Below are 26,029 nucleotides of genomic sequence, written 5' to 3'. Positions count from 1 at the left end.
GAAAGCAACCAATTTGTTGTTACTGAAAGTGGTGGTGGTGGGGAATCAGGCACTGACATCTTAATGGAATTTAAGCTAAATTGAAGAAAAATTCACGTGCGCGATGTGCTACTTGGAGGCTGAAGATGGAATAATCCTTAAATGTAAAACAGTTTATTTCGGCAGAAGCTTTTGCAGACAAGAGTCCGCTCCATAGACCTCCATGCACCTGATGAAATGGACTTCAGTTCCCAAAAGCATCTACTGAAACAATGTATATTAAGTTTTACATGCCAGCCTTGGACCTCCGCAGCCCTGCGCCCAGGGCGAAGCTCTGCGATGGCCCCCCCCCCCCACTCACCAGAGGCTCACAGAGCCATGCATGACCGCAGCCCGTGCCGGAGAAACCTCTGGGAGGTTCCCCGGCGCTATAAACTGTGCTTCCGGCAAACTGGAAGCACAGTTTCCACCCCCGTCAGGAGCCTCAAAGAGGCTTCCGTGGGGTCCTAGCAGCCAGCACCTGGAGCATTTGCCCCATCTCACTCTATTGTAGGGCACACAACTGATACGTACTACACCTTTCATGGCTGTTCCTCACAAAATGGTTCAAGTTTAAGTTATTCGGGTTTAAAGGCCGTGGTCTACAAACAGCACTTTTACCTTTTGCCTGGTTCTATGGCAGGCATTTTCAAAGGATTCAGCACAGATACCAAATAGTCTGTTGAACCCTTCAGTGCAGTTGCTAATACCTCCAGCTCTCAGAACCTCTATACCAGGGGTGTCAAACATAAAGCATGCTGGATGCAGCCCGCGGACACTTTTTATCCAGCCCTAAGGCTCTCAGCTACTGATTCAAAGGGCAGCCCACATGAAAATTGTGCTCTCCTATCTGTTGAAATATGATCTAGATTTGCGTAATTTATCTTCTGTCATTTGAAGCTAATGATTTCCTAAGTGAGAAAAGGTTCTTATTTTTGGTTATGATCTGTTTAACGACATCACTTCCTGCCTGATGACATCACTTCTGGCAGTGGCATCGCTAGAGGGGTGCAGGCTGCACCGGGTGACGCACCGGGGGGGTGATGCGCCCTGGGGAGGGTGATGCACTAAAATCGTGGCATTAGGAGCTACCCCATCATGCCATACACCGTTGGGTGCAGAATGGCCAGCGGAGTGCAATGCAAAAAACAGAAATAGCTCCTTTGCATCAAAAGTTGTGGCCAAAAAACTGGAAAGGAAAAATGCATGAAGCCCTATGGAAAGTGAAAGTAAGCCGTATCTCGCATTTACTCATGAGTAGGCGAACTTGCCATAGTCCATCGAAAAGCGCAGGCTGAGAGGAATCCAATGACACCAGAAGGGTCCCAATCCAGTGAATTCAGCCGCCCCAAAAAACACCTGAGAAGGAGGTCCTTCCCTCCAAGCAGATGAATGGATTGAGCCCAAAACGAAGCCATGTGACAGCATTTACTCGTGAGTAGGTGAACTTGCCTTAGTCGGTTGGAAAGGGCAGGCAGAGAGGACTCCAAGGACGTCAGAATGGTTCTGATCCAATGAATGCAGCCCCCAAAACACCTGAGAAAGAAGTCTCTCCTACCCTCCTGCAGTCTATTGAGCTCTATGGAAAGCAAACTCAGCCACATGGTCGCGTTTACTCGCGAGTAGGCAGAGGTGCCTTGGCTGGTGATCAGGCCAGGTGAAGGGGAATGTGAGGCCATCAGATCCGATGGAGCTGGAGTGCAACAAATGCTCCAGAAGGCAACCCCACCCCACTAAAAACAAAAAAGAGGCTTGAGCTGGTAAGGGGAAGTTTTCTATTTTGCACTTGCAAAGCCATGTAGGTCTTTGTATTGTTATGCTTGAAATAGAAGAACTTTAAACTGGGCACTGGGGAGGGCTGGAAATCTCACTGATTCTTTTTGGGTGGGGGGTTATTGCAGGCAGGCTACAGAGTAAGCTCCATTGACCACTAGGGGACTTCTGAGTAGACATGCACAGGATTGGGCTCACAGGCTGCAATCCTTCCCACAGTTTCCTAAGAGTAAGCCCCATTGACCACAATAGGACTTACTTCAGAGTAGATTCACTTGGTGGAACAGGACTGGCTCCCCCTTATTTAATTGTTTCTTTTATTTTAATTTAATTATTTATAATTATTTATTTTAATTTGCTTGATGAAGTCACTTCTGGCCATGACATCACTTCCAATGGGTCCTGGGCAGATTGTCATTCTAAAAAGTGGGTCCCAGTGCTAAAAGTTTGAGAACTGCTGCAGTAAGGTGTTAGTAAGTTGACACGGGGTGTGTGTGTGTGTGTGTGTGTGTGTGTGTGTGTGTGTGTGTGTGTGTGTGTGTGACTCTGCAAGTTTTCAAATTCACTAAAATCAGAGTTTGGAGGAATAATACCATCATGTTATATCTCAATCAATGTGTAATTTCATGCAGAATGCCATGAAACAAACCACATTGAAATATCTGTGTTCTAACAAAAGGTACAGCCAAAAAACCAGTGGGTTGGGTCGATGGCACATCACTACGCCCACCACCTGGGTTGTTGCCCTGCCCACTGCATGGGGTGACAAGCAGGCCTCCCGCACTGGATGATGCGAATCCTAGTGATGCCACTGACTTCTGGTCCTCAACAGGCATCATGAATGCTATTTGGCCCTGTGTATGAAATGAGTTTGACACCCCTGCTCTATACAGTTGTGCATTGCTTAGCAATAGATATGTGGATCGGCACCCCTGTTGTCAAGCAAGGCATGATGCTATATGAAGCCTCTGAAGACGAGGGGAAGCTGCACTCCCCTAGCCTCCAGAGGCTTTTCTGAGCCTCACAGAGACAGCCTCGCAGAGACAGTACACACCTGCATGCTGCCTCTGCAAGGCTCAGAATGCCCAAATCGAGCAAGAGATACAACTAAGGGTTTCCTACGACTTCCTGTTGACTGCACAATTAAGCTAGTGGTGTCGGTTAGTCGTATATATACAGAGGTTCTGAGAGCTGGAGGTATTAGCAGGTATTAGCAGTTGCACTGAAGGGTTCAACTATTATTTGGTGTGTGCAGAATCCTTTGAAAATGCCTGCCATAGAAGCAGGCAAAAAGTTAAAGTGCTTTTTGTAGACCACGGTCTTTAAACCTGAATAATTTTCACTTGAATCATTTTGTAAATGTAAATTACTTGCATTATCAGATCAGTCCTTGATTTAAAATTTTTTAAATTAACTGACTTTGTAGTTTGTAGTAGTATAAGATTGAGGAGAGCCCTATTGGGCCTTAGGTGTATCTAGGCCCACGTCCTGTATCTCACAGTGGCTAAACTTCTTTTGACCTGTTTGTGGACTCCTTGGAGATAGCAGTGATCCTCAACTGTTGCACCTCCCGTTCCCCAACAGCTGGTATTCAGTGGTAGACTACCTCTGAATCTGCAGGATCTGGTATAGCCATCATGACTAATGGCATTGCTAGACCTCTGCTCCTCAAACTGTGGCCCATTACTGCAAAGCCCTATGTGATTTCTTCCATTGGAAAGCTGAATCCTGCAACTGGTTCTGGCAAGCAAGGCAGCTGTGTCGAATTCAAATCTCATCTTTCTGCTCAGAATTCAGAATTACAAGTAAATTTTCATGTTCTTGTTCCAGTCAGCTCAATGACACTATTTTCCCCCTAGAAACAGTTTGTCTTTTTGGTGTGCCCAAAAATCTGTCTGCATGTGAGGGAGAATAGATCTCTTTTCCCCCTTAATGGCCTTTAAACCTGACAGGCAGCCTAATCCTGAGCTACCCGGAGCTGTGGGACCCGGCGGCTCCACAAAGGGCTCCCACGCTTCCCGCACTACAGCTACATTCGTCCCCTTCCCCCAAGTAAGGGAAGCAGTCCCACAATGGAACTACTCACTTTAGCTGCGAATGTTTGGTCGCTGCTAAAGTGAAGGTGCTCGTGTAGGGCGAGCAGCCCTACCTGAGCACCCTGGATCCTGCGGATCTTGGCTCCACGGACCCACCTCTTCCCCGACCATGCCTCCCCCCTCCCCAGAACGCCTCCCCCACGCACCTGGGAACACCCCCATTCCCTGTTCCGCAGCCTGGCGGTCGCAGCTGAGCCACCACTGGCGGGAGCCACCTCCAGCTGGAGCCCAGTGGTAAGCCCCCAAACGTGCCTTATGGCATGTTTGTGACTGTGGTCCACGCCGCGGAGGCACGGCGCGGACCAAAGGACTGGGCTCTAAGTTCCCAGCCCAAAAACTACATGGGGCCTTTGCTGACTCTCTGGTGTGTCCTTAGAGGTTACCTGACAGAGAGGCTTGGAAAAAGCCACTTACTTCCATGTGTTAGAGGTGATGGCCGGTACCTTGCAGAAATATGTGGACTGTGAGGCCACTCTCCAGGGACTCCATGTTTCTCTTGGCTTCAGAACTCTCAAAAAAAGGTGCCAGAACTTTCTGGTTTCTGACCCAGCTCCTAGGAACCTGACAGTGGGGGCAGCCAAAGGGAGAAAGAAGCCAAACCAAATCTCCTGGTTGCTCCAACCAGAAAGTTATCCTGAACTGGAAGCCTTTTTTTAAAGGGGTTAGCTGATCTCACATAACCTGTTCTGGCCTGTATATATAAGGAGATTCTTTGGGGTTGGCATAACTTTGTAGCACACAAATTAATTGCCTACCTGAGGGTAGTGCAGGGGTGTCAGACATCAGGCCCGCAGACCAGATGCAACCCCTGGAAGTTCTTTATCCTGCCCTGATATAATTGGACTCTCCCAGAGCCACCCTTTCAGCAGTGCCATTTCTGCCAGTGCTCTGGGAGGGAGAGATGACTCAGAAGGCAAGCAACACTGCAGGGTTAAGGGGCATGCCGAGAGAGGGAGACGCTGCCAAGGTGCTGGCAGTGCCCAATTATTATGCAGGCTGTCCTTTCAGCAGCACTGCTTCTGCCAGAGCATCACTGCAGAGCACCTCAACTGCTGCACCTCTTGCATCACTGGCTTTAAGCTCTCCAGATGTAATTCAAAGTGCTGGTTGTCACTTATGCTGCTCTGTATGGATTAAGGTACTTCCTGGTCCACCTCTTCCCTTAGCAATCTGCCTGTTCCCCTAAAATAATCCACAAAGTTCTCCTGCAAGTCTATCACCATTAGAGAACCCGTGGACATTATATATCTGGACTTTCAGAAGGCGTTTGACACGGTCCCTCACCAAAGGCTACTGAAAAAACTCCACAGTCAGGGAATTAGAGGACAGGTCCTCTCGTGGATTGAGAACTGGTTGGAGGCCAGGAAGCAGAGAGTGGGTGTCAATGGGCAATTTTCACAATGGAGAGAGGTGAAAAGCGGTGTGCCCCAAGGATCTGTCCTGGGACCGGTGCTTTTCAACCTCTTCATAAATGACCTGGAGACAGGGTTGAGCAGTGAAGTGGCTAAGTTTGCAGACGACACCAAACTTTTCCGAGTGGTAAAGACCAGAAGTGATTGTGAGGAGCTCCAGAAGGATCTCTCCAGACTGGCAGAATGGGCAGCAAAATGGCAGATGCGCTTCAATGTCAGTAAGTGTAAAGTCATGCACATTGGGGCAAAAAATCAAAACTTTAGATATAGGCTGATGGGTTCTGAGCTGTCTGTGACAGATCAGGAGAGAGATCTTGGGGTGGTGGTGGACAGGTCGATGAAAGTGTCGACCCAATGTGCGGTGGCAGTGAAGAAGGCCAATTCTATGCTTGGCATCATTAGGAAGGGTATTGAGAACAAAACGGTTAGTATTATAATGCCGTTGTACAAATCTATGGTAAGGCCACACCTGGAGTATTGTGTCCAGTTCTGGTCGCCGCATCTCAAAAAAGACATAGTGGAAATGGAAAAGGTGCAAAAGAGAGCGACTAAGATGATTACGGGGCTGGGGCACCTTCCTTATGAGGAAAGGCTACGGCGTTTGGGCCTCTTCAGCCTAGAAAAGAGACGCTTGAGGGGGGACATGATTGAGACATACAAAATTATGCAGGGGATGGACAGAGTGGATAGGGAGATGCTCTTTACACTCTCACATAATACCAGAACCAGGGGACATCCACTAAAATTGAGTGTTGGGCGGGTTAGGACAGACAAAAGAAAATATTTCTTTACTCAGCGCGTGGTCGGTCTGTGGAATTCCTTGCCACAGGATGTGGTGCTGGCGTCTAGCCTAGACGCCTTTAAAAGGGGATTGGATGAGTTTCTGGAGGAAAAATCCATTATGGGGTAAAAGCCATGATGTGTATGCGCAACCTCCTGATTTTGGGAATGGGTTAAGTCAGAATGCCAGATGTAGGGGAGAGCACCAGGATGAGGTCTCTTGTTATCTGGTGTGCTCCCTGGGGCATTTGGTGGGCCGCTGTGAGATACGGGAAGCTGGACTAGATGGGCCTATGGCCTGATCCAGTGGGGCTGTTCTTATGTTCTTATGTTAGAGGTTTAGCAGGCTGAAACACATCAGAGGGCAGCTTTTGTCCTGGGCCTAACCTGCAGAACTCTCTGCAGCATCTCCTTTGATCAGCCCCTGCTCTTGTGCTGTTCCACTGGAAAGTTGGAACCTTTTCTGTTCCAGCCAGGCTTTGATCTAGTTTAGTTAGCCCTTGTTCTCGCCATTCTCTATTCAGGTGGATACTGTATTGTGTGTTAACTGCTGTTGGCACTGTGTTTATTTTACATTTGGTCCTATCGGTGTGTGTTAAATCGAATTGTCAGCTGCCTTAGGTGTCTCCATGAGGTGAGAATAGGTAGGATACAAGATAAATAAAAGAAATATTGCCTTGGCAAATGGTAGGGAGCAGTGGTTTTCTACTCGTTGAGAGCTGGGATGCGTCTCAAACCCTGCAAGATCCAACCCACTTTCAAGAGCCCCACACATGGGGGGTAGGGGAGAGGGTGAACGATAAGCTCCTACTGCCTCCTGCTTTTCTCACCCAGCAGCAGCAGCTGATCAATGTATCTTTCTACTGTGTTGTCCTGGCCTTTCTTCTTCCAGTTAGCTTGAAAGGTGGATGGGGGATACAGAGGAAATGCAGAGCGGCGTACAGATGTAGCAGGGGACAGCAATCAGATGAGTAGAAGAACAAGGGGGCCCAGTGAAGATTGGGGGTGGCTTGGCCAAAATGCCACTCCAAAGCAAAATCTTTGGTGGGATTTATGCCAGCCATTAATAATAATAATAATAATAATAATAATAATAATAATAATAATTAATAATGCTGACAACAGCATGGTAATGAAAATTATCCTGAAAACAGGATAATTACTGACAACATATATTAGGAATACATTTGCAGGGGGAGAACAATTGTCCCACATCACCCCAGCATGACTACTTTTCCAGAGGCTGTTGCTGGTATCTCTTTTTGGACTGTGTGCCATTTGGCGACAGGATGGAAACTATTTTCTGAACTACTTTTGGTTGAAAAGCGGCATATAAATATACTTAATAGCATGAGCAAGGGTGGCCCACCAAATAGGCCAACAGAGGCGGTTGCCTCAGATGGTGCCTGCCTCTGTTGCTCCTCCTTCTTGTCCTGCTCCCTGGAATCAAAAAAGGAGTGGGGATCAGAGCAGAACAGGAAGTGTGGAGACTAATGGGATTGTAATGTTGGAACTCTTCAACTGCTTGGGCTGTGGAACAAAATGTTCCATATTTGGCAGAATTCTCCTCCCAGTTGCTGCAAACATAATAAAGCGTACAAATTGAATTACTGTAACTTTGTTATCTTGACAAAAAGCAATCACAAACCAGCATATGCAGAACTTAATTAAATAGAAGTCTGTGAACAAACAAGTCAATTTTACTTTATTTTTTTAAGTGACAAGTGACCTGGTGCTTCACTGTTCATCAATTTCTTATTAACAGTCAGTGGACAGTTCATTGCTTTTTCTTTGACCAGCCTGTCACCATTGATGTATCAATAAAAAATCCTTTTTTTATTTGGGGGGGGGGGGATTGATGTAGCAGTCCAGGGGGAAGAGGAGTTGGGAAGCAGGAAGTCTAGCATGCTAAATGATACATTTCTGAAAACATGCCTTCAGACATAACTGACACAACTGATCAGGATTTGTTAGTTGTGGAATTGTTAACATTGTCCTGCAGAAAGCAACAGCCTATGACTGTTATTTTTAACAGTCTGTGAACTTCCCCCCTTCCTTGTCTGCTGTTCTTAATTTTTGCCAAATCCATGAAGATGATTTTCTATCTGCATGTCCCACGGGCGGGCAGTGTGTAACAACTCCTGACAATGGCTATTGTACAGAAGGGACCAGAATAGATATGGGGATGATCATTAAAGATACGAGACATATAAACCGTGCTTTGTTCTTCTGATGCGCTTGTTGCTATGGTGCTGCTGAATACTTTCAAAGAACTGATATGAATAAGAGATTGTGCACGCAAAAAGTCTCATTGGAAATGTCAGAAAATCTCTTGGAAACATTAACAGTGCTATAATGAGAAAGCCAAGCAATCTCCTGTATTGGGCAGGGGGGGGGGGCTACAAGAGTACAAATGGCTCCCATAAGGCTAGCTACTCAAAATGGAAATACCTCCTCTGGGGCTGCCAAATTGTCCTAAAAGGCCCTGCTTCTCCAGCGTGCTGTTTTTTGTTTTGGGGAAACTGGATGGCAAAGGCTAATCTAAGACCATCTTAGTGCTGCCATTGGACTCCACCCTGGTACCAGATTTCCCCCCCCCCCAATTTTCTATAAGTCTTGTGTGATTGCTACAAAAATCAGGTCTTAGGATGCATCCAACTTATTTATTATTCATTTATTTCAGTATTCATATATTGCCTTTCTCTGTTGTTTGACAGCATTCAGGGCAGTTTACCTGGGCAGTAAACCATCATTTTTCAATGGAGTTTTAACAAATATATTCTGCGAATCACAGAATCCTCTCCTCCGGCTGTGTGCCGTCAGTAGGCAATTGTAAATCAAGCCTGAACAGGTCCTCAAGGTCATTCTCTGCCACTGGCCTTCTCACAGGGTGCCACACTGCGTGGCAAATCAGCTCAACAGCGACTCCATACTGCCACAACAGGTACTGCAGCTTGTCACAGCCTGGCATTCTATCTCCCATCCAAAAACAACTGCAGATTTTCTTGCTTAACTGTTGAGGCAATACTGGCAGTTTAACCATCAGTTCAAGCCTCCTGCAACTTGGCAACCCTGTTCTCCGACCTGCTGTTCTTCAACCTAGCCACGTCCCTGTGACCACTTCTTAGTACTGTCTCAAGGTTCCTTCCCATCCACTACCTCCCTTTTCTAGAAAAAAAATGCATAAAATATGGGAGGGGGGGGTAAATTCTGTGTTTATTAAAGAGATGGGGAAACTCTGAGGTTGCAATTCTGGGAGCAGAAAGGGAATTTGTATGGGAAAAGAGCCTTCATATTGGCTCCCTTTGGGTATGTGTGGCGATCAGGAGGACTTGAGGTCCTCTGATGTCATGCTGCACCATCTCTTGGAGATGTGGGGCTTCTGCTGGACTTCTGGTGTGGCACAAAAGGTATCAAATGGAACATCAAAGAAATGCCCATGGAATAAGTTGTATTTGACCATCATTTTTCAAGAGGAATAAACATAATTACTCCTTTGTTCTTGTCTTCCTTTCCAGGTTTCTCATGAGTTTGCCATTAACTTCAATCCCACCAACCCTTTCTGCTTTGGTAAGTGTGCAAGTGTCAGGTGCTTAGTGTCCTTTTCAGTGGCCATTTGCTGGTGTCTCTTGTGTGTGTTAGGGTTGTGAGCCCCTCTGGAACATGAAACTATTTTCTCATTTCTTTTGCGACATTAAACCATTTTGTGGAATATGTTTTGTTACAAAGCCGTATATAAATACTCTAAACCAGTGTTTCTCCAAACTGTGGGTCGCGACCCACTATGTGGGTCACGAGCCAATTTCAGGTGGGTCTCCATTTCAATATTTTATTTTTAATATATTAGACTTGATGCTACCATGGGAGGTGACAGCATTTGGGAAAATGTTACAGACCTGTACTTTTAACAAGCTACTATGTCTATTCTTTTAACAATGGTACTTACTCCTGGGTAAATGTGGGTAGGATTGCAGGCTAGGATTGCTAAAAATTTTCCTGCTTCATGATGTCACCTCTGGTCATGACATCACTTCCGGTGGGTCCTGACAGATTCTCATTCTATAAAAAGTGGGTCCTGATGCTGAATGTGTGAGAACCACTGCTCTAAACAACAGTGAATGAATAATGCAATCAGATTATGACTGATGCACCAGTTGTATGTTGTCTACATATTGGGAATGTGAGGGTGCATGAGAGCAGGGTCGGCCTCAGGAGCAGCGGTGCCAAATTTAAAACATTTTTGCGCCGCCCTACTTACCAAGCAGCGGCAGCAAGCCCAGGACATGTTGGCACTGCATGAAAAGTACGGCACCTGGAAGTAGGTGGCAATGACATGATGACATTGCCAGCTGCTTCCAGGGGGCCCAATATTGAACCAGTCAGATACAGGGGTGAGTGGGAGGGCTGATGTAGAGATGTTCTGCTTGCTGCTCCAGCTGCGCCAGCATCAGCTGCAGAGCAAGGTTACAGCTGTGGCAGTGGGTGATCGCCACCCTAGCGTGGGGCCTGATTCGGTGAAATCAGCTGAAGTGTCCTACGGTCAGCCTTGCATGTTGGTAGCTGTGTATATATTTACATTGGTTGTATGATGCTTAGAAGAATAGTCCAAATTAACAGGGTGTGAAGTACAGATTTCAGGAATCCAAGAAAGGCCACATACTTCCTGACCAAGCTAACTAGGAAGCACTGGCAATCCTGACCCCTATGCTGCCCAGACTGCAGAATGCTGCCCCTCCAGAGGAGAACGCCACTACCTCCACCATCTCGTCAGGGGCCCTCTGAGTGCTGAGTGCATCTTCCTCCAGCCCTCAGACCTCTGGAAGACTTTAAAACATCACTTCTGGTTTTCGGATGCTGGTTTTCAGAAGCCTTCCCAGCCCTCAGAAGGCTTTTCAAGGGCTTTAAAATGTCTCTTCTGGTTTTCATCTGAAAACTGGAAGTAGTTTTCCAGAGGCCTCCAGATAGGGGGCAAGGAAGGCAGCAATGGGGGGGGGAGGCAAGGAAGGTGCTACCCCCTGCAGGCATGCTGCTCAGGGCATTTGACCCCCTTGACCCCCCTCCCAAGTACACCAGTGGCAGGAAGCCCTTGCAAAATCCAGATATACTTATAAGCCACTAATTAGTTATAAGACAGTTGTTTTAAAAGAAATAACTTGGCTCTAGGAATAATATGGTTGTCTTGGGTTGGGTAATTTGCATTAAGAGGCATATAGGGATGTTAAGTTCCAATCCTATATGCGCATTCCTGGGAGTAAGCCCTGCTGACCACAATGGGACTGACTTCTGAGTAGACATGCATTAGACTTCGCTGTTAAACTCATTTGGAAAAAAGAAAAAACTAGAGTGATTATGTGGATGAATTTACATTGGTGAATCAATAGGTTGAATCTTCATATCTTTGCCTTTGCATAAAGTACTGGTTTTGAAGAGAAAAAAAACACTTCTTCCTGTGTTTTAGTGTCAGAACAGGCATCATATCAGGAAGGGAAAGGCCTCTTCGACAGTTGTTCTTCTACAAAATTGTACAATTTTAAAACATTTTGTACAAAATTGTACAATTTTGTAACCATGTAACCATGATCCTCATGGTTTCATTTAATCAGGCATCAATCTTGCTAGTATGACAGCTGTTGAGTCATACTGGAGCACAGTATTCTGCTGCAGAGTAGATCAATCCTAATGCTGATGTTCTGAGCGCAGTGGCTGAAGCTCCCCATCTTGTTCCTATTAATTTCTGGAGTATGTTGTTCCTGGTATTGATATTTGCAGACATGTTCTCGAGGTATGACTTATAAGAGAGTCCAGTCCAAAGTTACTCCAAATTTGTACAATTTTGTAACTATTAAGATTTTTGATGAATAAAATGTGTTGCTCAGCTTAGTATAAATGAATCTCTCTTACATATGCATGCACACATAATAACAAGTATTTTTTGTCTATAGTGACCAATTTTAGTCATCATGTTGAAGTGGGGGGGGGAGAGTGAGATAGAGGGAGAGGCCAACCCAAATGATGATGTTTAACCCATTTTTGCCCAGCCCACAGGTGTACACATTTGGTCCCTGTTGCATATATGCAACATTGGGCAGAAATGGCTTAGTTTGGGCCTTTGTTTCAACCGTAGAAGAAACAATACCTGGAGGGAGGATGGGAAGCAAGGCTGAGAGGGGCTGTATAAAATCAAATGAAGATATTTTTGGAGAAGCATTTCAGGAAGAGAAACCATTGTTTTGGTTCAACTAAAATGGGTTTCCTTGGAATAGCAAGTGGGGCTCACCTTTCTTCTTGCCCTCTTGAGCACCAGTGAGGTTTACTCTGTTCCCTGTCTTGCAACTCCAAAGGTGTTGAAGGCATCGTCCAAGCCTACTCATCCTGCCTGCCTCACATACGCTTCTACGGACCAACCAATTTTTCCCCCATTATTAACCATGTGGCTCGGTTTGCAGCCCAGGCAACCCAGCAAGACACTGCAACGGTAAGTGAATGTGCATTCTCTTCCCCCTCCCCTCCCCTCCGTAATAACCTTTGTCTTTGTATTTCAGCTTTAAGGCTCCTCTCCATAATTCGTCTTTCACTCTGCTCACTTCTTCCTTTGTGAATTCAGGGAGGAAAGGGAGTCGATGAGCCCTCCCTCCTGTCAATCATTTTAGGTACAGAAGTTTAAAAAGTGTAAACATCTTTTACACACACACACACCAAAAGCCTGATGCAGACTGAGCATGCTCAGGAGCAACATAATGTTGGAGTGGTCAGCACTCTTATGTAAGTTTGTGCAAAATACTGGCACACCAAAATCTTGTGTCTTCCACAATTTCTACTTCTAGTATCCCTGAAATGCCCTGTTAGCTCCTGGGGAGGGAGGGAATAAAGTGCCTGAACAGACACTTTCTCCTCCTCCCCCCATGTGGTTGGAATATTTTCAGCCCTCTGCTGCTCAGAGCATCCCAATTGACCTCTGGAGGAGAAGGAAGAGCCCAGCTCTTCCCCCGCCCCCCATCCCCACATAGGCCAATGCAGTCTAGATGCATTACTTTCACTGGATGCATGTTTGAGCAGGCTGGGGAGCATGGAATCTGCTCAGTGCCTAGTAAGGGCAGGGGGAAGTGAATCATGGTGGTAGGAATGAGCTGAGTTTGTCGGGTGGCACACAGTGATCAAAAGTAGGGCTGAAATTGGTATGTGGCCAAAGGCAACAATCTCTTTCCTTGTGCCTGACTGTCAGCCCGATCCTATCCACACTTTCCTGGGAGTAATCCCCATTGATTCTAATGGGACTTACTTCTGAATAGACATGCTTAGGATTGGGCTGTGTGTCCTCAGATTTCTTTTCCATCTCCAACTTACCAGTTCTCTCTCCAGACTTGGGTGATACTTCCTCTTGGCTGCAGTGGGATGGAGCACATGGGCAGCAGACCATGATGCTGACCTCAGTGGCAACCGTGTGCCATTTGGCCCCTTCAACTCCCCTAGCACTCCAAGATCACAAAAACCTATTCTAAAACTTTGCCTTCCTGTGTCAGCCTTCAAAACAAGATGTCCCTCATAATTTTCTGTCTCTGGAGCCATGATTCAAGGAGATATTGCATGCACAAGAACATAAGAAGAGTCCTTCTGGATCAGGCCAAATGCCCATCTAGCCTAGCTTCCTGTATCTTACAGCAACCTACCAGATGCTTCAGGTAACACACAAGACAACAAGATACCTATATCCCGTTGCCACTCCCTTCCATCTTGCATTCAGAGGTAGCCTACTGCTAGAACCAGGAAGTTGCATGACTTGTAACCTGGGATGGACTTTTCCTCCAAAAATCAGTCCAATCCCCTTGTAAAGGCATTTAGGCCAGGTGCCATCACCACATACTGTGGCATGGAGTTCCACGGGTTAATTACATGCAGGATAAAGAAATATTTTCCTCTGTATGTTCTAATTCTCCCAACACTCAATTTTAGTGGATGTCCCCTGATTCTGATGTTGTGTGAGAGGGAAAAGAACACCTCTCTATCCACTCTATCCATCTCCTGCATATATGTCTCTATCATGTCCCCCTTAGGTGCATTCTTTCTGAAGAGCCCCAAATGCTGTAACCTTTTCTTATAAGGGAGGTGGCCCAGCTCACGAAACCATTTTGGTTGCTCTGTTCTGCACCTTTTCCATTTCCACTATGTCCTTTTTGAGATGTCGTGACCAGAACTCCAGACAATTGCTTGCCTGCCATTGAGTGCCCTAGGGCAAATGCCCCAGGCGCAGGCTGCTAGGACCCCACGGAAGCTTCTCTGTGGCTCCCGACGCGGGCAGAAACTGTAATTCCGGCAAACCGGAATTATTTATCAAAAATCTTAATAGTTTATACCGCCAGGGAACCTCACAGAGGTTTCCCCAGCGCGGGAGGAGGTCGCGCAAGGCTCCACGAGCCTCTGATGAGTGGGAGGGGCGGATTTCTGCACAGGGGGGGTGGCGATAGCACACAGAGGGGCGCCACTGCGGAGCTTGCAGAGGAATCATTCTGGTAGCCTACCTAAGACCAGACCTCCTCTCAGCATGAGCTAGCCCCATTTTTCAGATGTGCCTGTTCTTTCACCATAGCAACATGGATTGCAAAAGCGTCAGCCATGTTTAAGGGGATGTGAGCAGAAATAGCCATAGTTATGGTGCTGCAGTTCCAGGGGAGAAGATCATGCCCTCCCCACCCCAGGGAGGGGAGTGGGTGCTTGTTTCCTTCATTTCATTGGAAGAGGGACCCCAGGAGACTCAGGCAGTGGGAATAAGTGGAATTTTCTTCAGAGTGGATTTGCATAAGATTGCACTCTGATATACTTTTTAATCTTGCCCTTCTTGATCAACTGTTGCAAGCCACTCTAAGAGTTTGGGACAAAATGTACTTCATTTAAAGATGTCACTTGGTCAGTTTCAAACTAGAAATAAGAGAGTGTTTTCTGTTCCTCTCAAAAGAAAAAATTTAAAGATGACTTCTCTGTTCTAGAGGCACCACTTGGTTTCAGAGGCTCAGTCAGGTGCTTCCCACATACTTTAAGCTTATCTTCATTGTAAGATCTAGATTTTGTTTTTTAACATGATGGGTCACATAATGAGATGGCTCAGTTCAATGAGTAGTACAGGGGAATGCAAACAACCTTCCCTGGGAATATGCTGCCTTGGCAATGAGGTGAAATGGCTATCCTTGAAGGACCTTTATCTCCTGCTTTTATTTTGTCCTCCCTCCATCTCCAAACTGAGGTCAATTTAGTGATGATGAACTGGAAGGGACAAAGGCAGCATTTCCATAGAACAAAGCCATTCACTTTTCATGCTGGCTTACGGGGCCTTTGCAAGGAAGCAACATGCATCCCTTTGGGAAGAATGAAATGTAATCTTTTGAATTGGTGACTTTTAATCCATGCATTGGGAGAAGTTGCACTTTCTGGGCAGAACAGGCAAGAAGGTAATAGTATGTACAAGAGGGGAAAAAATTTGTTTTCATTTTTAAATTCTTGATTCATTCATTTGTTGCAATTTCATTTCTTTTCATTAAATGGGGGAACGTCTTCCTTGCAATGCAGCAGTAACTGGACTTTTTTAAAATTTCTTCGGGTTTTTAAAGAGTAACAAAAGTTTCAAACAGGTGGCACCAGCTGCAGAATTTATTTTCCAGCAATGCAACATTAGGAGACATCAAGTGGAACCTCTCCCCTTAATGAAAACTTCAATAGTGTTTCATGCTGAAATGAAGAGGGAGGACTCCTCTGAAGTGGGAAGTTCTTGTACGCATCCGCATCCTCTGGCATGGCCAGACTACAGCTCCGGACATGTTTGGAGGATTGAGGTGGGGCCCCAATCCGTGGATTTAATCATCCATGGATTTTGGTATCCGCTGGAGTTCCAGGAACGGAACCTCTGCTGATAACAAGGGTCACCTGTACTATATTTTATATCCTATACTTTGGTTTTCCTGTCTCCTCAGCAATACTTCATACTCTTGATCATCACAGACGGCGTTATCAGTGACATGGACGAGACGAGACACGCTGTGGTGCAGGCCTCCAAGCTGCCCATGTCCATCATCATCGTAGGGGTGGGGAATGCTGACTTTGCCGCCATGGAGTTCCTAGACGGAGATAACCGCGTGCTCCGGTCGTACACTGGAGAAGAGGCTGTGCGCGACATTGTCCAATTTGTGCCATTCCGTGAATTCCGCAGTGTGAGTACAGAGCTCCACTTCCTTGGCAATGTCAACAGGGAGGGAGAGACACTAATTACTGGTCTAGTGGTACTGAGTTTTACAGGATTACTTATCTGTGAACATTCAGGCCTGTTTTATGATATACTCAAAATATGTGAAACTAAGTTACCAAATGCTGCTTTCCTTCTATTTCCTAGTGTAAAATGCAAAGAAACATTTGATATGCATTGTCTCGGTTTTCTTCTGATAAAGTATTGGGAGTGAAGATGTCTGAAAGTTCAGCCATGGTTATGATGGCACAATCACATAGTCAATTCTCCTGATCCACCAGGATTAGGTTCCTGAAAAACCAAGCGGATTCGGAAACTGTGGTTATCAAATCAACTATGGGTTTAAAGGGGTTCGCTTCCCACAGACCCTCTATGCAGTATAGGATATAAAATATAGTACAGGCGGCCCTTTCTATCTGCAAGGGTTCTGTTCCCGGAACTTTCATGGCTACCAAAATCCACAGATAATTAAATTTGCCAATTACGGCCCCACCTGGACCCTCCGAAAGCATCTGGAGCTGTGCTTTGGTTGTGTCCAGAGGGTGTTCTAAGAATGCATTAGAGTGTGGGGGAAATGCACATTTCTTGGAGGAAACTGGTTCCCCCCCCCTCCAAGCAGGCATTCTGAGGATCGGGGAGGTTGAACACAGCCTCCCCAGCGCTCAGAATACTTTTTGGACCCAATCAGAGTACAGTTGCATTCCAGGGGGTCCACGTGCCCCTCCCCCCACAGGTTCGGAACCCGGAGATGATGAAATCCGCGGGTGCCAACCTCACGGCTAAAGCAAGCCCACCTGTATATAAAATTTGTCTATACAATTGCACCTTTGACAGATGTGTCCTGCATTTGAGCAAGCCCTCTTACACTTCCAATTTAGCAGCAAACTGTCACTCTGCAAAGAATTATGGAGTGCTAATCAGCTGCTGCAAGGCATTCTGGGGCGCTACCTGTACTTCACTGGCAACACTTCACTGAAGCAGAATAGCTTCAGAATTGCTTCATACTGACCACTACAGATGCAGCAAATAGCTTCAGTATGGCCTTAGATATCTTCAGGATGACCACAGATGCAATGGATAGCCAAGAACAGATGGTGCAATGCAAGTTGCATTCTTGTTCCTGTGGATAAGCAAATCCATGGGACCTGAGTGTGGGGAAACGGAGAATTGACTCTACCTGTTTGCCACTTGATGGAGCAGTTGTCCATTGATGATCATGAAGGTGTGTGCCAACACTCCTTGACAAGTTTGCTGTTTTGTTTCAGGCACCTAAAGAGACATTGGCCAAAGCTGTCCTGGCAGAACTTCCCCAGCAAGTCGTCCAGTACTTCAAGCATCAAAGCTTGCCCCCCATCAATTCAGAGCCTGCATAGGGCCAAATGAATTGTTCGTTGCCTGCATGTCCCCCAAACCCGTCGATGACGGAGGGTTGCATGTCTTGCGTGGTTTCAATCAATTTGTACTTTTTAATCAACTGACTTAATTTAAAAACAAAACCTGCCTCTCCTCTCCAAGTGAAACATGCGACACAAGAAGCATCTGGAGATTCCTGGGTGAAGAAAAATGTTGTCCATGCAGGACATTTCCCTCTTCTTCCCCCCCCCCATCAACTTTAAGTATTTGAATGTACTTCATATGATTTTTTTTTTTTGCAGAACAAATTTCTACAAATGAAACGTGCTTTTTCCAAGCCGTGACGCTCTATTTCATTACCCAAAGAAATGTGTACAGTTCATGAATGTGTTGTGACCTCTCATGCTCTGTTCATTTTTATACTGTGTTTGTTATATTTGTTATACTCAGGTTAATAAACAAAGAAACTTGGACTCTTGACCACTTTCTGGCATGTTCTGTACTGCACTCTGCTGACATCTGGTCAAGGTTCAGGAAGTGGAGCTAAGCGGTGACAAGTTTTGAAGCACATGAGCTTGTTATGACACACAGACACTAACCCTGCCATCCCAAACGCCCAAAGAAACAGAAACCCCATTTAAATTTCGTCATTGGAGTGTGTGTTTCTCCTGCCACTTTTTTTCTTACTTTTATAGCTCGTTTGATCCCTAACTCATGGAGTTACAATAATTTTAAAACAACAATATAAGTGGGATTATCCCTAAAAAGTACATTGGAGCACTATGCATGTTTAGTCAGAAGTAAGTCTGTCTTCCATTATGATTTATGTGCAGGTAATTTGCATAGGATTATAGCTGTAATGTAACATGAGCTCCTGCTGCCCTTTGGAAAGATGGCTTAAGACCCAATTCTATCTGCACAGTAGAGTAGTGCAACAGCCTGTCCGCCAGGCTGTGGAGCATTGCTGCTGGTGCAAGGCCCAAGGCTGGCAGTGGAGGCATATAGGGTGGAGGTCAGGCTGGGATCGAGTTTTGGCAGCAGTTGCCACCATAACCTGAGCCCCTTCCTTGAGTCTGACATGCCCCTGTGGCAATTCAGATCTATGCCAGCAAAAGAATCTGACAAAAATGGTGTGAATCTGACAAGTTCCATAGGGGGCTGCCCAGAGACTGACACAAAGGTTTTCTTACCTTTTCTGACTGGTCTTGTCCAGTCCTTGCCCCCTGCATGCCAGCCTGGGATAGGATTAGGCTATTAGATAAACAGATGATCCTAGGCAAACTTCTCAGTTGGACTCTTGTTGAGCCTAATGCTTCTCAGCTAAGGTCCTCTTTGGAAAGAGGCAACACCTGCTTATGTTTGCTGAATAAGATGCCTCCTGCTCTGCTCCCCTTCTGCTGCACACCTAGAGGTAAGTCATCTCTTGGATTCATTGGTCTAAGGCAGGGGTCTCCAAACTTTTTGCCAGAGGTCCGCATCAAATATCTGGCATGGTGTTGAGGGCCAGAAAAAAAAATTTAAATATAAAATTTATTTAAATAAATTAGAGATGGAACTTAGATGAGTGAATAAATGAATGAATGGGATCATTCATTCAACCTCTCTGGCCCTTGAACACCCTCCAGACACAACCAAAGCATAGTTCCAGTCATGTTTGGCCAAGTGGGTCAGAGATTTTCAGGGGACAAGAGGCTGGCCGCAGGCCAGATAAAGGCTCGCTGTGGGCCACATCTGGCCCCCGGGCCAGGGTTTGGAGACCCCTGGTCTAAGGTGGCAGAGATGCCTTTTAATTTGGACAAAACAGCAGGTGATCCATGACTTAGGGCACAATCCTAACCTGGTCTACTCAGAAGTAAGTCCTATTTTGTTCAGTGGGGCTTACTCTCAGGAAAGTGTGGTTAGGATTGCAGCCTAAATCCTGTGCTTTTATCAAGGGCAAATGTGACCAAGAACCCACATATCAACACAGGATAGAACTATAGCATGAAAGTCGACCCATTGGACCCCTGCACCATTTTTCATGGCTAATAAATGGCAAGCTGATGGAAAACAGGCTGTGGACAGCATCCTGACCAGCAGGCTTATGAATTTAATTTTTTTTCTTCCTTTCCCCAAAATTTTAGCTACAGGAAGTCTCTCTTTAAATAATCAGGTTTAAAAAACACAGCTGCACACATCTGAATTCTATGAGCTTATGGAAGTCTGTTTTTCCTGTGTAAAGACAGAATTCTGGGGAAAATGCCTTTGGCAAATATCACCCAGTGCAATTGTTCTTGTACTTATGAGGGCTTGACACGTCAGTCAGCACAGTTGCCATCTCCTGACCCCTCTTGAATGACGTCTGATGCATAATATCTAGCTGCTCTTTACCCTTTGCTCAATCTGTATAGTAATTGCAACTATGACTCAGCCTACTGTTCAAAGAAAGAGGATGCTTCCATTGCACAGATCAGAGCTTTCCAACCCTTTCTGGGCTGCCTCTGCTGAAGGGTCAGGCAATTCCAGTCACCCCACTTCCAGCAGGGTCAGGCCAGTGCCATGTGGTCACCAGGGCAGGGGGATCAAATACAATATCATACTATGGTATTACTGCATGGTAGACATACGTAGCACTGATTGAAAAGGGCTGTCAGAACACAGATCGGCCTTGAAACTGTTTGGTGGGGCCGGAAAGTCACAGTAAAGGAACACTGAAAAAGAAACTCTGCCTAGGCATGGATTCCAATCTCCCTGCACCTACCTGTGGCTAAAAAAAGTGGAAATGTAAACAGAGCATTGAGTCACAAGGGCTGGTGCTTGTCAGTATGAAGCAACATTCTATCACTGTTCTTATGGGTCTGGCCACCACTTAGTACAGGCTCTTGCTTACGAATCAAATGGAAGAAATGATTTAAAATTATCTTCTTTGCTTTAGCCTTGCTGCTGCAAAACTGCTTTTGTTAAATCACTCCATCTTGCTATATTTGCAATCTGATCTCTTCCTAAGCTGCTGCTTGTCCTATGGGACAAAGGTTTTCTTTAACACCTGGAATGAGAGCTAACATCTGAGAATATTGCGTCAGGTGTCTGTACCTGCTTAATGGTTAAAGACTAGCCCTCCCAAGGAGTTGCAGATCTGTTTAAAAAAATTCCCCAAATATCCCAAAGGCTGCAATCATATCCACACTTACCTGGGAGTAAGCCTCATTGACAATCATTGTTAAACACATATGCATGATAGCCTGTTAAAAGTGCAGATCTGTAACTTTTCCCTAAATGCAGTCACATGCCATGGTAGCATTAAGTCTAATATATTAAAAATAAAATATTGAAATGAATGGGGGGGGGGCACCTGAAATTGGCTTGCGACCCACCTAGTGGGTCCTGACCCATAGTATGAGAAACACTGGTTTAAAAGCGGCTTGGCCTGCAGGTGAAGCTTTCTCCATTACGTCATCTCCATGCAAGGCCAAAGCCGCACCTCTACCTGTCAAAGGTAATGGAACAGAAAGGCCTGCCAGGAAACTTGAGCAACCCAAGTAGTTGCAAAAGCATCTTAGACCTATTGGGGCTTCATGTAACCCAGACATAAGCTCAGAAGAAAACTATGCATAGGGGTTGTACCTCTCATTTCTCACTCTCTAGAAAACTGGTGAGGCCAGGCAACAGAGCTTGCTATTAGCAACCCAAGAGGTAATGGCTACAATCCCACTGACTCCACTAGGACTTAAATGCAACAAAACTGCATGCAAGATAGCAGCCGGATTGTAGAAGGTAACTATGCAGAATTATTGCCCTGCACTCCATGGCTACTCCAGCCCAAGAGAATCAATGCAACATGAGGGTATCATTTCAATGAGCACATACAACCTTCCCATGCCTGCAGCTTCACCCACTTGGCTCATAAGAAGGACCTGCCCAAGCTTAGAGAGTAGTCATAGCTCAATGTTTGGCAGGACAGAAGGTCCTCTGGCCGATTTTGGTTATAGCATTTATAGTTGAACTCGCTCACAGGAAAAGCCCGGCTGCATCAAGCCCCCATAGTCCAGCTTCCTGTACTGCAGTGGTTCTCACACTTTTAAGCACACTGAAAGGCATCTAGACCTTCAGGTGCCACCACTGTGACCACATCATGCTGCAAGGAATGCCACAGATGAATCACACGCTAGGTAACTACTTGCTTTCATAATCTTCCAACCCTCCCACCAGTCAATTTTAGTGGATGTACCCTGGAAGCAGCTGCCAAAAAGATATTACAACAGGGATGAAAGGACCAATGTTCTGATGCCAGAGAAGGCAGCTCATAAGGAAGCCAAGGCATGCAGAATTGGTGGTTCCTGTACTATATTAGGCTGGGAATTCTCAAGAAATGCTACCAGCTTGCTAAAGCTGTTCAAGGAGATGGCATTCTTGAGTGGGGCAATAAACCACTTAACTCCCCTCTCATTTCCTGTTTTATGGCCCCAACTCACTGTTTAACACCTTTCTACAGAAGCTCAGTACATTTGTCAGCTTGAAGGAGAGGAGGACTTCCTTCTCCAGAGTTTTTTGGGGCCTGTAGAATAAGGACCATTTTGGTGGTGTTGCACTCCTCTCGGCCTGCCCTTCAAAGTGGACGTGAGGAAACAGGCACATGAGACTCTGTTTCAAATACCATAGGGCTCAATACATTTTCCTTGTTAGCTGTCAGTTTCACAACTCACCAAACATTGTGACACACAGCTTAGGAACTGCAGTTTGATTATGTTTGGTACTTCGCCGAGCTTGGTGTCATCCACAAATTTGATGATGTGCCCTTCAGCCAATTCATTGATGAAGATGTTGAAGAGAACCAGGCCCAAGACACAGGCCCCTGGTGCACTCCACTGGACACTGTCCTCCAGGTAGATGCAAAGCCCTTTGTGCATTGTTGGCCAACCAGTTACAAATCCACCTAACAATTTATCATCTAGCCCATATTTTACAAACATGTTAAGATATTATAAGGAACCTTATCAAATACTTTTCTTAAGCTGCGCTAAATTACGTACTGATCAACGAAGTAGATGAGATTTGTCTGCCAAGATTTATTTCTGAAAATCCAAGTTGGCTTCTATTAATCACTGAGGTTGCACACTTTCCTGGGAGTAAGCCCCATTGAACTCAACTGAACTTGCTTCTGAGTAGACATGCATAGGATTGGCCTGTGAGTTATCCAGATGTAGGCAGACTGTATGTTTATAATTCATTCCAATATCTTCCCCAGTACTGAAGTCAGGCTGATGAGTCTTTAATTTACCGCGTCTTCTTTGTCTCCCTTTTTAAAGGTTGGTACTACATTAGCCCACTTCCAGCTTAGTGACGCCTGCCTCCCTTCCAGGATGGTGATGGCACCTGAGTAGCAATCCCATCTTCTCATTTTTCTTCCTCTTCCTCTGTTTATCCCTAAAAGAGCCCTTTCTGTTGTTCTTGACAGCCCTGGTCAGCTTATACTGAGCTTTAGCATCCCTGACCTTCACTCTACATGTCTAGGCTTCCTGTCTGTACTCCCTAGTGATCAGTTGCATCTTACATTTTCTATACATGTCTTTCTAAATCTTCAACTTGCCACTAAGTTGATTGTGCAGCTACACTAACTTTTTGAGGTGTCTCCTTTCTCATAGAAGTTGTTTTTAACTATGCCTGCAGCAGCTGTTTTGTTAGGAGCTCCTATCCAGCTCGGGGCCCTTTCCCCATTCATCTACACAGGGAATCCTACCCATCATTTTTCCAGGCTTATTAAATCAGCCTTTCTGAAATCCAAAGGTACAGGTTTCAATTGTATTCAAGCAGTTCACAATCACTTTCCCCTCAAATTCCTACTACTTTGACCTCATTGACCAATTCCTCCCAATAGATTAAGCTCAGGTGATGGGTGCCCCCCCCCATTCAGCTGCTTGAGAGGCACGGACAACACATTTGGCTTATGGTAGCTCGCTCCTCTCAAGGAACCTTTTGGCATCAATATTCCACTGAAGACCCCCTGCGTTTTTGTCATGGAACCCCTGAACTTTGCTGATGATGGGAAAGGAGAACAATCTACAGTGCATTTTCCATTCACACTGAGCACATTGCCGCTGGAGAGCAATTCATCTTCAGTTAGGATCTAGAAGGGGGCTGCAACCCAGACTCAACTGGGAGCTGGCAATGCTGCTACTACTGCTTTATTTTGAAGTTCAGCCCCACATTGTTGAAACAGTAGCCAGGGGATTTGGATGAACAAAATTGCACAAAGCCCCCTCAATTTTCAGTGGGCTCTTTCCATCTCCCACCCATCTACTCTCCTCTGCTGCAGCACTCCCTCTGCCCCCTGCCTTGTTGAGCTTCCTCTTTCTCTGCTATCTTTCAAAATTACTTATTCTGTTGCCATCTCACCAAACAACCACAATTACAATAGCCCAAAGTCCAATATCCTAGTTCCCAGTGGCCAACTAGAAGGCTCTGGGAAGTCCCCAAGCAGGAGGTAAGGGTATACCTCTCTCCTACTGTTGCTTCTCAGTGTAACTGTGTTCAGAGGTAGACTACTTCTGAATCTGGAGGTTCTGTCTTGTCATCAGAACTAGTGACCATTGATAGACTTGTCCTCCATGAGTTTGTCTAATCCTAGGGTTCCCAACCTGTGGTCCGTGGACCACTGGTGGTCTGCAGCGCCCCCCTCCCCCAAGGTGGTTCATGATGACTCTGGTGAAAGAAGAAAAAAAAAATGCCCTTCCAGGAAGCAAAAAAGCCTCTGCAGTGCCAGCAGCCAATCAGAGCCTAGCCTCTCTGTCTCCTGTCTCCCCCCTCCACCTCCCCTCCCTTGTCTGTGAGTGCCCAGACAAGCAAAAAAGTGAAGCACAGGTGCCTTGTAAGGTGCGCATGCGTTTGTGCAGCTTCATGGCTCAGCTGCATGCAGAGGAGAGGTGCCCTGCCGCCCACTGCCTCCATTCCTTGACGCTGTGCCTTCAGGTGAGCCCTGGCAGTCTGGTTTCTCAGGAGTCAGATCAGGACTCCAGCCAGCCTGGGAAGTCCCTTTTGTGGGAGGGCTGGCGGGCAGGTGGGGGGGCCTGAGGAGGAGGGGGTCTGGAGGAAGAGGGGACCGGAAGGGGAGGAGGGACCTGGGGGGGGAGGCGGAGAGGGGCCTGCAAAGGGGAAGGAGCAGGCTCCCAAAGGCATCGCGGGCTGGTTGGGGGGGGGGTTTCCCTGGGAGTGAGTTTCTCTGGATGTGATTTCCCTGAGAGTGCAGACTCCAGCTGACCAGGGAACACAGAGGAAGGGAGTTGGAGGCAATGTGGCAGCAGGAGAGGGGAGAAACAGCATGCTCAACCCCCAGCCCTGGTACCCCCTCCCCAGTTGGCAGGATTGGGCCTCCTGGATGTGCTCTTCTAATGCCCAGGGGTGGCGCAAGGGATCCAGGCAACCAGGTTTTTGCACCCCTTTTGGAGAGGGAAACAGGCAGCATCTCTGCTGTCTTACTGCGAGCTGCCCACCTGGGGAGAAGCAGTTCCAGAAGTTGCAGAACAGGCACCACCATAGCCAAGTACAGCAGGTGTAACCCCTGACTTTTCCTCCTCAGAGAGCAGCAGTAGCTTTGTCCATGGGGAGCCCTCCCCCACCCCACACTTGGCCAGTTCCCCTATCTCCTCAGATTGCAATCCTATGCATGCTTACCTTGGAGTAAGCCCCATTGACTATAATGGGACTTACTTCTGAGTAGACATGCCTAGAATGGGGCTGTTAGTCACACTGCGGCTGTGATGGACTTCTCCAGAAATTTCTCCAATCCCCTTTTAAAGGCATCTAGTGCAGACACCATCATCATATCTTGGGGCAAGGAGTTCCACACACTAATGGCAGAGTAGGCAGCTGTTGCTTTGTGCTCACATTCTCTTAGCTCCAACCAAAGTAGCCCACAGCTAGAGCATGACACCAGTTAGAACAGGAACTGAAGAGAGACTCCCCCCCCCAAGACCTTGCAGTGCACACCAAAAGGACTTTTCTTCCTGAGACATGCAGCAGCCATTCTGAGATGTTGCTCTGAACTGGTGCTTCTCTTTCAGGACTGACCTGCCTAAATTGTGTTGAACACTTTCCTAAGGACTCTGGACTCACAAACGGGGGGGGGGGAGCAGGGCCAGGGCTGTGTAAGAAAAGGAACTGTGGAGGGATGTGTGTGCTTTCTGTTGGCTCATTTAACTACCTTGCATGACTTGCCTATAATCCCCTTGTGCTTACCCTCTCCCTTTCTGAGGTGTTTTTCCACACTTAAAAGAGGCAAGGGCTGTGTGTAATAATAAAGATATTTCTATACCGCCTTTCTTGGTCCTCAGATTTCTCCTTAGACTTTATTCAAGGCGGTTTACATGGGCAGGCAAATTAAATCCCCGTAGGGA

At 46.3% G+C, this 26,029-nt stretch overlaps 1 protein-coding gene across 1 annotated transcript in view; it reads left to right on the top strand.

Annotated features, from left to right (window-relative positions):
• Window positions 1–18,126, top strand: part of CPNE2 (copine 2) — a 116,262-nt gene extending 98,136 nt beyond the window's left edge. Inside the window, exons 13-16 of the mRNA XM_066636813.1 lie at window positions 9,598–9,649; window positions 12,421–12,554; window positions 16,039–16,275; window positions 17,573–18,126. Of these exons, the coding sequence (XP_066492910.1) occupies window positions 9,598–9,649; window positions 12,421–12,554; window positions 16,039–16,275; window positions 17,573–17,680 (531 nt within the window). The 3' untranslated portion in view covers window positions 17,681–18,126. The remainder of the gene's footprint in view (window positions 1–9,597; window positions 9,650–12,420; window positions 12,555–16,038; window positions 16,276–17,572) is intronic.
• Window positions 18,127–26,029: the final 7,903 nt, after the last annotated feature.

This window comes from Tiliqua scincoides, chromosome 9 (genome assembly GCF_035046505.1).
Source record: "Tiliqua scincoides isolate rTilSci1 chromosome 9, rTilSci1.hap2, whole genome shotgun sequence".
Lineage (NCBI taxonomy): Eukaryota > Metazoa > Chordata > Lepidosauria > Squamata > Scincidae > Tiliqua > Tiliqua scincoides.
The sequence above is the reverse complement of the archived record's forward strand: the minus strand, read 5'-3'. Positions and strand labels throughout refer to the sequence as shown.